At 40.6% G+C, this 12225-nt stretch overlaps 1 protein-coding gene across 9 annotated transcripts in view; it reads right to left on the minus strand.

The window, feature by feature from the left end:
• Nucleotides 1-12225, minus strand: part of SLC26A8 (solute carrier family 26 member 8) — a 66270-nt gene that overhangs the window by 40822 nt on the left and 13223 nt on the right. For 3 of the 9 annotated variants that reach the window (XM_082346668.1, XM_082346666.1, XM_082346667.1), the window contains 3 exons: nucleotides 11672-11811; nucleotides 6197-6313; nucleotides 4176-4357 (listed from right to left, as the gene is read on the minus strand). In XM_082346668.1, coding sequence (XP_082202794.1) covers nucleotides 4176-4357; nucleotides 6197-6313; nucleotides 11672-11811 — 439 coding nt within the window. Of the gene's footprint in view, nucleotides 1-4175; nucleotides 4358-6196; nucleotides 7441-11671; nucleotides 11812-12225 lie in introns of those variants that run through there. The other 6 variants (XM_082346670.1, XM_082346669.1, XM_082346673.1 and 3 more) reach the window with 6 other exon arrangements.

The raw sequence follows: 12225 nt of genomic DNA on the forward strand, positions 1-12225 counted from the left end.
GCAAGGAAAACTACCATATTTATCCATATTTTTCCTTTTCCATTGTTCTTTCTTCCTTCTTGATGTTCCAAGATGCCTTCTTGTATCATTTCCTTTCTATTTAGAGAACTTCCATTAGCCATTCTTTTAGGGTAGGTCTTGCTGGTGACAAATTCTCTTAGTTTTGCTTCATCTGAGAATGTCTTGATATCTCCTTCATTCTTTTTTTTTAATTAATTTATTTATTTTTGGCTGTGTTGGGTCTTCATTGCTGTATGTGGGCTTTCTCTAGTTGTGGCGAGTGGGGGCTACTCTTTGTTGTGGTGTGTGGGCTTCTCATTGGTGTGGTGGCTTCTCTTTGTTGTGGAGCATGGGCTCTAGGCATGCAGGCTTCAGTAGTTGTGGCATGTGGGCTCAGTAGTTGTGGCTCGCGGGCTCTAGAGCACAGGCTCAGTAGTTGTGATGCATGGGCTTAGTTGCTCTGCAGCATGTGGGATCTTCCCAGACCAGGGCTCAAACCTGTGTCCCCTGTATTGGCAGGCGGATTCTTAACCACTGCACCACCAGGGAAATCCCTCTCCTTCATTCTTGAAGGATATTTTCACTGAGGCTGTGATTTTGGATTGACAGTTCTTTCAGCAAACAAAAAATATTGTGCAATTTCCTTCTGGTTTCCATGGTTTCTAACAAGAAACCTGCTGTCATTTAAATTATTTTCCCCCTGTAGGTGAAGTGTTTCTCTCACTGCTTTCAAGATTTTTTTTCTTTGTTTTTAGTTTTCAGAAGTTGACTATGGGGACTTCCCTGGTGGCTCAGTGGTTAAGAATCTGCCTGCCAATGCCGGGGACATGGGTTCAAGCCCTAGTCAGGGAAGATCCCACATGCCACGGAGGAACTGAGCCCATGCACCACAACTACTGAGCCTGCACTCTAGAGCTCGCAAGCCACAACTATTGAGCCCACGCAGCACAACTGCTGAGCCCACACATCGTAACTACTGAAGCCCACATGCCTAGAGCTCGTGCTCCACAACAAGAGAAGCCACTGCAATGAGAAGCCCGTGCACCGCAATGAAGAGTGGCCCCCACTCACCACAACTGGAGAAAGCCTGAGTGCAGCAACAAAGACCCAATGCAGCCAAAAATTAAAAAAAGAAAAAAAAGAACAGGTTGACTATGATTTGTCTTGATGTGGATTTCTATGGATTTATCTTCTTTGGGTTTTTCCAAGCTTCTTAAATCCGTAGGATTATATTTTTTGCCAAATTTGGGGAGTTTTCAGCTATTATTTCTTCAAATAATTCAGTCCCATCTTTTTTCTCCTCCCTTTCTGGGATGCTTATGACACAAATTTTAGAGCTTTTATTATAGTCCCATTTGTCCCTGAGGCTCTGCTAATTTTTTTTTCCGTCTATTTTCTCTCTGTTGTTCAGACTGGGTAATTTCTATTGTTCTGTCTTCAAGTTCATTGATTTTTTCCTCTGTCTCCTCCATTTTGCTGTTGAGCCCATCCTTTGAATTTTTAATTTTGGTTACTGTATTTTTCAGCTCCAATATTTTCATTTGGTTCTTCTTTACATCTTCTATTTACTTTTTAAGACTTTCTATTTTTTCACTTGTTTCAAGCATGTTCATAATTGGTTGCTGAAGCGTTTTTAGGATGGCTGCTTTATAATTTATGCCAGATAATTCTGATAGCTCTGTCATCTCAGTGCTGGCATCTTTTTCTTGTCTTTCTTCATTTAAGTTGAAATGTTCTCGGTTCTTGATATGACAAGTTATTTTCAGTTTAATTGTTGACATTTTGTGTACTATGCTATAAGACTCTGGATCTTATTTAAACCTTCTGTTTTAGCCAGCTTATTTTGATAAAGTGCTGGCAGGGGAAGGGGAAAGTGCCACCTTGTTACTGCCTGGTAAGGCAGAAGTCCAGGTTCTCCTCTCAAAATCCACTGACACTTGAGGCAATAGGGACTCTTCATTTTTGCTGGGAAGGGATGGAAGTTCTGGCTCGCCACTAGGCCTCCCATCCTGGCTGGGAGAGACAGAAATGCCTTTATTTCTCCCTACATCACCTCCATTGACACTGCTGAACAGGGGGTTGTCATCATTAATACTGTGTTGTGGTGAAAGACCTGACCCTTCACTAGGCTTTCTCTGATACACCCCAGCAAGGAGTAGGAAGAGTGTCTTATTACTGCCCAGTGGAGATGAAAGTCTTGACTCCCTATTTGGCCTTCTCTGACAATACCCCGGGTGGCTACCTCATTACAGCTGGGTGAGGGTGGAAGTTTGAGCTCCCTGCTTGGCCTTTGCTGGCATGAGTGGGGATGACACCACAGGTTTGTTTTTTGCGGGGTTTTTTTGGTGTTTGTCTGGAGTAGAGCAGTTATTGGGTAAAAGTTTTCAGTCTTGCTAGTCTTTCCTGGTCCTGTGGCTATAAAGAGCAGACTTTTGTTGGGGCTTTTTTTTGGTCTGCCCGTGTTGGCATTTTGGGTTTCTGGCTTCTTCAGCACCAAGTTTGAGCTATATGAGGCAAAAAAGAAAACCCAAGGAACTCACCACTGTGTTGTTCCTTGGGTCTGAGCCAGTTTGTCTTCTTCTCTTCACCTTTCAGAGTCTTTTTACGTTTGTTTTGTATATAATTTTCCAAGGTTTTTAGTTGTTCTTAGCAGGAGGAATAGGCAAAAGTACATATATTCCATCTTCCTGTAAATGGAATATCTCCTCCTTTATTACATGAAAAAAAAATGACACTCAAAAAAGGGGAAAGAACTTGCCAAGGCCACTTAGATAATTAATAGGTTGCTGACTTACTGCCTGTTATTTTGTCTTCTCCTACAAGATTGAATATTTTAAACACAGGTATTATATCTTTTTATTTTTATTTTTTAAAATAAATTTATTTATTTTATTTATTTATTTTTGGCTGCACTGGGTCTTCATTGCTGCTCACGGGCTTTCTCTAGTCGCAGCAAGCAGGGGCTACTCTTCGTTGTGGTGCGCGGGCTTCTCATTGCGGTGGCTTCTCTTGTTGCAGAGCATGGGTTCTAGGCACACGGGCTTTCGTAGTTGTGGCACGTGGGCTCAGTAGTTGTGGCTCGCAGGCTCTAGAGCACAGGCTCAGCAGCTGTGGCGCATGGGCACAGCTGCTCCACGGCATGTGGGATCTTCCCAGACCAGGGCACGAACCCACGTCCCCTGCATTGGCAGGCGGGCTCTCAATCACTGCACCATAAAGGAAGCTTGGTATTATATCTTTTTATATCTTTTTAAAAAAAAATTTTGGTCTCTATTAAAGTACCAACTTCATTTCTCTATACTTGGTAATTATAATTTATTAATGCTTACTATTTGACAGGCTCTGGGCTGAATGCTTTGCATGCATTTTCTCACTTAATCCTCACAAGAACTCTGCAATACAAATATTATTATTCCCATTTTAAACATGAGGAAACTGAGGCCCACGAAGGTAAGATAACTTAAGTAAGTCACATAGCTGGTAAGTGTCAGGGCTGGAGTCAGCCTACCATAATAGCCTGCCTTTGTAGGCTTCCAATAAGTCCTTGCCTAATAAAAGATGGTCCCAGGGGAAATCAGTGAAAATTAGCTATAGAGCAGGTTAGCTGAGAAGAAAGAGAAATAAAACTGAAATATGTGACTTTAGTTCAGTGGGTGACACTTCAGATGGTAGACTCTCAGAAGAAATTAAAGACACTGCCCAAAATAAGTTTTGATATTTTAATACGTCATTGATACTGTCCATCAGCTGAGTCCTGTCATTGCAGAAAAAGGATTTCAGGTCTGACTCTAATGCTCACTAACCAAAAATATAGTATGTGAGCCCATGAATGCTATTCTTGTTGAAAGAATAGAAAGAAATTTTTTAAAACGTGAAATCATGAGTAGAACTCTAGGCCACAGTCCCTGGGACCCTTCTTTAGTCTTAGAGTATTAAGGACTGATGAGAATATTGAGTATCTCATCCTAAACCAATGTGGTAGATTTCAGAGGAGGGAGAAGTTTTGTTACTGAGGAGACAGCCTATCCAGAAGACCCATAAGTTTTTGAAAAATTAAATCACTTAAGTTCCAGATATATCACAATGGGTAACAGGAGCAATTAAAGGAAGGGGTCCACGTGCAGACCCTTTATTTATTTATTGCTTCTTCAGGGGTTCAGAGACTCAGGTCCTACCTGAATAATCCCAGTCAGCAAAGTTGTAGATGCCACCACACTCAAGGATTTGTTATAGTTCTCAAAGAAGGAGAGGTTAGAAAAGTCATCCTTGATGAAAGTTCCCAGTATTAGGTGGCCACTGTTGAATGGGTACGTCCTCAGGACATTGACCGTCAGAGCACTCACAAGGAAGAATGTACCTATGAACGAAAACGTTTAGGCAGAAAGTGAGGTTTTAAGTCCAGGTAAACTGACAGATATTGACAAAAGCAAGGCATGGTCTGATGTTTTGCCCTTGATCTGACAAACTTTTCTTATTTGAAAGTGCCCACCAAGAAATAAGAAAGAGCAGGGAAAAGAACTCTGGCTCCACGTACTGTAACCAACTCACAAGTTTTAGATCTTGGTGGTCTAGGTATTAACCTCTTTGCGTTATGGGCATATGGAGTAGGATTAAAGAGAAATTGACTAGAAATGCATATCAGGCTCAGCCACTGTGCCTGTTCTTAGAAACAGTAAAAAATGAGATGGTGGTGAAAGGATCAGAAAACAAAGCTAATCAATAATAATAAGAAGAAAAATAATACCTAACACTTATGAAGGATTTAATAGGTGCAAAATGACATGGAGCTAAACCTATTTCAAATATAATTTCATTTACTTTTGCTATCAACATAAGGGAGGCAAAGGCAAATCTTACCTTTAAAGTACCTAACAGAAACAAAACTCTAGTAGCCCTTGTTATCAGTATTTGGAAATGATTGTAATGTGCCCTGGGAACTTGTAAAAATGGGAATAAAATAGTTCTCTTAGTGTTCAAATGTAAAATCAACACATAATAGATTTTAGTAAAGATATGGAATATTGTCCTTAAAAAAGGCAAAGGAGCACTCAACAGAATGGGATGGCAACTGGACTGAATATACAAACACACCTGGAGAAAAACTGTGACAGAATGGTCAATGTTGGTTGCTTGGTCAGTTATACAACGTGGAAGCTCAGAAAAAGGCACTTTACTGAGTGAATGTTGGCGATGCCCTTCTGAGACTCTCAGGGCATTTTGTGATTTGATTTCTGTATAGGTTCACCTAGGGGAAGTAATTGTGCTAATTATATGACCTTCAGCTAGTCTGGTCTCTGTAACAGTCATTTCCAATTATAAATTAGTAGATGGACTTTTGACTTAGGGAAGAAAAGTGCTTATCCTGTGGGTTTGAGTGCTTTGATTACTATGACAGCATTTTCTCAATGTAAATTAATAATCTGACATGATTATTATTATTATTTTTTTATATAAATTTATTTTATTTATTTATTTATTTTTGGCCACATTGGGTCTTCGTTGCTGCACGCAGGCTTTCTCTAGTTGCGGTGAGCAAGGGCTACTCTTTGCTGCGGTGCACAGGCTTCTCATTGCGGTGGCTTCTCTTGTTGCAGAGCACGGGCTCTAGGCACGTGGGCTTCAGTACTTGTGGCACACGGGCTCAGTAGTTGTGGCACGTGGGCTCTAGAGTGCAGGCTCCGTAGTTGTGGCACATGGGCTTAGTTGCTCTGCAGCATGTGGGATCTTCCCGGACCAGGGCTCGAACCCGTGTCTCCTGCAGCAGGCGGATTCCTAACCACTGAGCCACCAGGGAAGCCCTGACATGATTATTATAAATCAGGTCCACAGATTTTGGTTATTATGGGTACAGCTGAAAAGTGGATCCACGCTAGGAGTTTTGGCAAAATCATTTCTGGATCTTCCAGGTTGAGGATAGTCAGATTCCAACATGTGGTAATTTCACCAAGAAAAGTACCTCTTGTCCTATAATTCCTTTAATAGCTTGCTGGCCTGTTTGTCTGGTGGTGACATTAATAATATCATAAAAGAAGTGTTCAATGTCTAAAATCTGAACGCTAACCCTATGGATAGAATATCCATCTTCTGCCTCCTTTCTTTTTACCTTAAACATAGCTTAGCTTGGGTTCCTTAGCAATAAGTAAATGATTGAGATGGAGACTTCATCCACCTCCTGTGGTTCCAGCACTGAACTCACCAATGGACATTTGATGACATGATCCCAAAATTCCATAAATTACTGAAGCACAGAAAGCTGCATAAGAGACATTGAGAGGAGGAATCAGTTGCCTTGCCAGCAAACCAAACGTCAGGCCTGAAAAGCAAGATAATTTAAGTAAGCAAAGGTAGCCTGGCTTTTAAAAGTCACCTGAAATAAAAACTGTAAAGAATATTTAAAATAAAAATGACCCATGTATACAGCTGACTATGGTAACAGAATCCCTTGGCATACAGCCTTTAATTAGTACTTTTTATTATCTCCTTTGATTTCTAACTTCTCTTCCTATTTTATCACAAGCTTTTACACATCAATTCTAAATCATAGGCTTAAACACCTTTCACTGTGAGGCCTTCATGCAAATCATGGAAAGCAAACATCACAGCAATAAGACCTTTAATTCCAACAGCTCAGAAGCAGCCCCATTCTTACCCCCAGTCTAGTACAAGAAGGCCCTAGGAATCCTCCAGGGCTGGAGAAAAAGCTGGAGAACAGGCAAGGACTGTCACACTTAACTGATGTGACTCCAAGTTGGTATGTGTTGTCTCTCTTCCATATGCCAACCACTCCAGTCTCTTCCTTCAGCTCCTTCTTCAATACTTACTTTCTTTTCTAAGAAGCACCATGAGAATTTGGAAATTTTGAGGCAAATGGATTAACATGCATGGTGTCATCCTTTGATGTCTCAAGTCCACAGCTCCTGCCCTGAGGGACTCTCTTCAATTTACATCATACCAGTGTGCTCATCAGAAATCAGTTATGAGTCCGGTGAGCCAATTTATTGCCTTAAACGAGCAAAGCTTTTTTTAATGGAAAAGTTTAAACTTATTGAAAAATAGAGTATAATGAACCCCCAAGTACCCATCACCCACTTCAACGATGGTCAACTCATGGCCAATTTTGTTTCATCAATGCCCCCATTCCTCTCCCATCCCATATTATTTTGAGGCAAATCCAAAACACTAAATCATTTTATCTGTACATATTTTCAGTATATATCTTTTAAAAAAACACCCTCTTTTGAGTACGATACCATTATCACACCTAAGAAATTATTAATGGTTCTTTAACATCATCAAATATCCAGTCAATATTCAAATTTCCCTGATTTCTCTTATATGGTGGTACTGGTAGACCACCTCTAAGATGATCTACAATGGCTAATTGGTATTCATGCCCTTTTTTGAGCTCCACCCTTAAAGCGTGAAATAACTTACTTCTAATAAATAGGCTACAACAAAAATGATAAGATGTCACTTTTGAGATTAGGTTGCAAGAAGACTGTGGCTTCTGTCTTGGTTGCTCTCTGGCTCTCTCTTTCATTCAGGTCATCAGCTGCCAGAGTTGACTTCAAGGGTGTGTGACCTATGCAATCACATAGTGCCCTGGGCTTAGAAAGCCTCCACACTTGGCTTAATGCTCTACTCTGACCATCTTGAAATTCTGGATAATTTCTGAACTAGGGACTCTGCATTTTCACCTTGCACTGGGCCCCACACATGGTCCTACCAGCAGCCGTGTTGTGAGGACACTCAAGCAGCCCATGTAGAGGCCCACATGGTGAGAAACCCAGGCCTGCCAGCAAACACGGGTGAGCCTGGAAGCTGATCCTCCAGCCTCAGTAGAGCCTTGAGATAACTGACAGCTTGACTGCCACCTCATGAGAGACCTTGAACCAGAGGTATGGTGGGTTTGGGGGTGATCTTTTAAAAAAGTTATTTGCTATCATATGTTGTGTTTTGTTTTGTTGATGTTGTTGATGTTGTGCTTTCTTTTACAATCTTTGTGTTTATATCAAATGAGGTCCTCACATTAGTAGATATGTCTCTTGAGTCTTTTGTAATTTATAGGTTCCCCTTCCACATGTTTTCCCTATGCAAGCCTCAGTTGACTGCAAGTAACAGAAAACCTGCTCAAATCAGCTTGAGCAAAAGAGGAGAAGAATTTTTTTTGACCGCACTGCCCAGCTTGCGGGATCTTAGTTCCTCAACCCAGGCTTGACCCCTGGGCCCTGGCAGTGAAAGAAAGCACTGAGTCCTAACCACTGGACCACAAAGGAATTCCCCAAATAGGAAATTTATTAAAAGAGGACAAAGGTCAGTTGGGCCTCATCAGAGACTGGAAACAGAACTAAAAAGCCATCAGGATCCAGGCAGCTACTTCCCCATTCTCTTCGTCTCCAGGCTTACATAGTCTCCTGTCTTTGTTTCCAGTTTGGGGGCCATTATGAACAACACTGCTATGAATATTCTTGTACATGATTCCAGGTGCACAGATGTATAAATTCCTCAAGATGATATACCCTGAAGCATAACTGCTGGGGCATTTACCAGAATATGCCAAACTGTTTTCCAAATGGTTGTACAATTTACATTCCCACCAACACCGTATGACAATTCCCATTATCTACATCTGTATTAGCACATGATACTGTCAGAATTTTTATTTTAGTGTGTATGAGTTAATTTCCACTTCTACTTCATTGATTACCAATAATGTTGATCAATTTTACTTAGCAGTTCCTTACAGATATGTAGGAATATATATATTATAGATTTAAGTCCTTTGTTGGGTATTCTGTGGTTTGCTCTTCAACCTTCATCATGTCTTTGAATAAACAGAAATTCTTAACTTTTATTTAATTCAACTTAGCAGTCATTTCCTTTTAGGCTAGTGCTTTTTGTGTCTTGTTTAAGAAACATTTTCTACCTCACAACCATGAAGATATTCTCCTATATTATTCCAAAAAAATCTTTATAGTTTTATCTTTCCTATTTGGGTCTTTAATCTACAAGGAATAGATTTTTGTGTATGCTGTGAGGTAGAGGTCTACAAATTGATTTTTTTCATATAAGTATTCAATTGTTTCACATAATTTTTTAAAAGTCTGTTTCTATAGTGACACACCTGATACAAACCATGCAACATATAAATGTGTGACCCTTTTCTGTTCCACTGGCCTAATTGTCTAAGTCTGTAATACCACACTGTTTTGTTTTTTTATAAATTTATTTATTTATTTTTGCCTGTGTTGGGTCTTTGTTGCAGCATGTGGGCTTTCTCTAGTTGTGGCGAGCAGGGGCTACTCTGTTGCGCTGCACGGGCTTCTCATTGCGGTGGCTTCTCTTGTTGCAGAGCACAGGCTCTAGGCGCGCGTGCTTCAGTAGTTGTGGCACGCAGGCTCAGTAGTTGTGACTCACGGGCTCTAGAGCGCAGTCTCAGTAGTTGTGGCATACGGGCTTAGTTGCTCTGTGGCCTGTGGGATCTTCCCGGATCAGGGCTCGAACCCATGTCCCCTACACTGGCAGGAGGATTCTCAATCACTGTGCCACCAGAGAAGTCCACCACACTGTTTAATTACTTTTTTTAGTAATTAGTCTAGTAATAGTTTTGTAATAAATTTAGTAATCCCCATTTTTATTGTGAAATATATAAATAGAAAGTGCATTAAAATAGATGTTGAGTTTAATAAATATTTATAAAACAAACACCCATGTTATCCCCACCCAGATCTTTAATCACAACTCCATCCCTCCCCACAGAGGTATTCATTATTTTGACTTTTGTGATAATAATTTCTTTGCTTTTCTTTATAGTTTTACCACTGGTATACATATCCTTAAACAGTATAGTTTAGTTTGTCCACTTTTGAACTTTATATTAATGGAATTACACTGTACACAATTTTTATTTCTGCTTATTTTTCTTATTATTATGTATATAAGCATCTTCCATGTTGCTGTGAGTTGCTTGAGAGTGCTCATTTTCCTTCTATGTATTCCAATATATGTATATATGAATGTTTATTTATTCTTTCTACTTTTGATGGACATTATCTTAAACATTATAACTTTATATTCAGTCTTGATAGCTGGAGGAGCAAATCCTCCCATGTTGCTCTTTAAAAGAATTTGCCTATTCTTGGAAAATGCTATCTTTCAATTAATTTAGGTCCTTATTAATATTTCTCAATAAAGTTGTATATTTTTCTCTATAGAGGTCTTGCACATCATTTCTTAGTTTCATTACAACTTACTTCATATTTACTATGCTTTGGTAAATGGTATTAAAAAATTTTTTTTCACTTTCTGTTTCCTGCAGGTATAAAGGAATGTAATTGATTTTTATTTACTCATCTTATATCCAGCAACTTTGATAAAGTCTTATTAATTCTATTAATTTATCTGTAGATTCTTTTGAATTTTCTACATTAAAAAAATATATGGGGCTTTCCTAGTGGCGCAGTGGTTGAGAGTCTGCCTGCCAATGCAGGGGACACGGGTTCGAGCCCTAGTCTGGGAAGACACCACATGCCGCGGAGCAACTAGGCCCGTGAGCCACAAATACTGAGCCTGCGCGTCTGGAGCCTGTGCTCCGCAACAGGAGAGGCCGCGACAGTGAGAGGCCCACGCACCGCGATGAAGAGTGGACCCCGCTCGCCGCAACTAGAGAAAGCCCTCGTACAGAAACGAAGACCCAACACAGCCATAAATAAATAAATAAATTTAAGAATAAAGATGTTAATCTGAGATCACAAAACGATCTTTTAAAAATATATATGTAGGGCTTCCTTGGTGGCGCAGTGGTTGCGAATCTGCCTGCCAATGCAGGGGACACGGGTTCGAGCCCTGGTTTGGGAAGATGCCACATGCCGCGGAGCGGCTGGGCCCGTGAGCCACAGCTACTGAGTCTGCGCGTCTGGAGCCTGTGCTCTGCAACAAGAGAGGCCGCGATGGTGAGAGGCCCGCGCACCGTGATGAAGAGTGGCCCCCACTTGCTGCAACTAGAGAAAGCCCTCGTACAGAAACGAAGACCCAACACAGCCATAAATAAATAAATAAAAATTAAAAAAAAAAGATTAATATCTTGTGGGAAGCCTTAGCTTTGAGCTTCTCAGAGCACAGTGACTCTTGTAACTGGGCATGTCGCTGTGGGACCCATGGAGGCATCAGTTATGGGAATTACAAGAGAAGTTGGTTCCTATTTGGGAAATGAGGCTTCTAAAGCCCAGATAGCTCCCGTACCTATCTGTGTGATCTTGTTGTGTTATATCTGAATTGCTACTTGTAAGACCAAAGAGTAGCCCCTGGACTGCTGTGTGTGTGACTTGCTGAAGGGAAGCTAGCATGTTGTGTTTCCTACCCTTCACCTTTTTAAGTAAAACCAATGCCAAGTGAGGTCTATTGGAGTATAAAATGACTAGTTAAGCAAAAAATGACCATGAGCAGGCATTACAAATACTCTAGAAAGTATCAGGGGTCTAAACTAAACTGAGACTTTTGGAACTACCCCAGAAGAGTTAGAAATTTGGCAGGTAAGGAAACAAATGGTAATGATGTGAATGGAATTCACATTTTTTTTCTAGTCATCTAGCACAAGTAATTTGTTTACTCTGGACAAGTGACCAGGTCTGATGTATTGTCTGTGGGTGAAAAACCTTCGTATCTTTCTTACCTTGGGGAACATGCACAAGACCAACACTTATCCCAGCAAGTAAGTCTCCAAGAAGCCAATCCTTGAATCGATAAAAACACATCCACTTTAGGAAGGGAAAGATTGTAAGCATGCATCTTCGGAACTTGTGCCATGAGCAGCTGTGAGAAAGAACAGAGACTTGATTAGGTTCTCCAAAGAAAAAGCCCACATGGCCAAGAAAAGGCATAGTGAGTACCTTCTTCTTCCCATACAACAGAGTTTCTTTTAACACTACTGATATTTGGACATATTGGACTAGGTAAGTCTTTGTTGTGAGGCTGTCCTGTGCATTGCAGGATGTTTAGCAGCATCTCCGATCTCTACCCATTAGATGCCAGTGGCATCCCCTCCCCTAGTCGTGACAATGAAAAATGTCTCCAGACACTGCTAAATGTTCCCTGGGGGACAGTATCACCTTCAACTGAGAACCAGTGCCATATATATGACAAGAACTAAGCCTTGTAAGTCCAGCATACGAATCAGGCCTGTGGTTTTACAGAATGTTTGAAAAGAATTCAACCTACCAAAATTTT

The sequence above is a fragment of the Balaenoptera borealis genome, assembly GCF_965194805.1.
Source record: "Balaenoptera borealis genome assembly, chromosome: 12".
Lineage (NCBI taxonomy): Eukaryota > Metazoa > Chordata > Mammalia > Artiodactyla > Balaenopteridae > Balaenoptera > Balaenoptera borealis.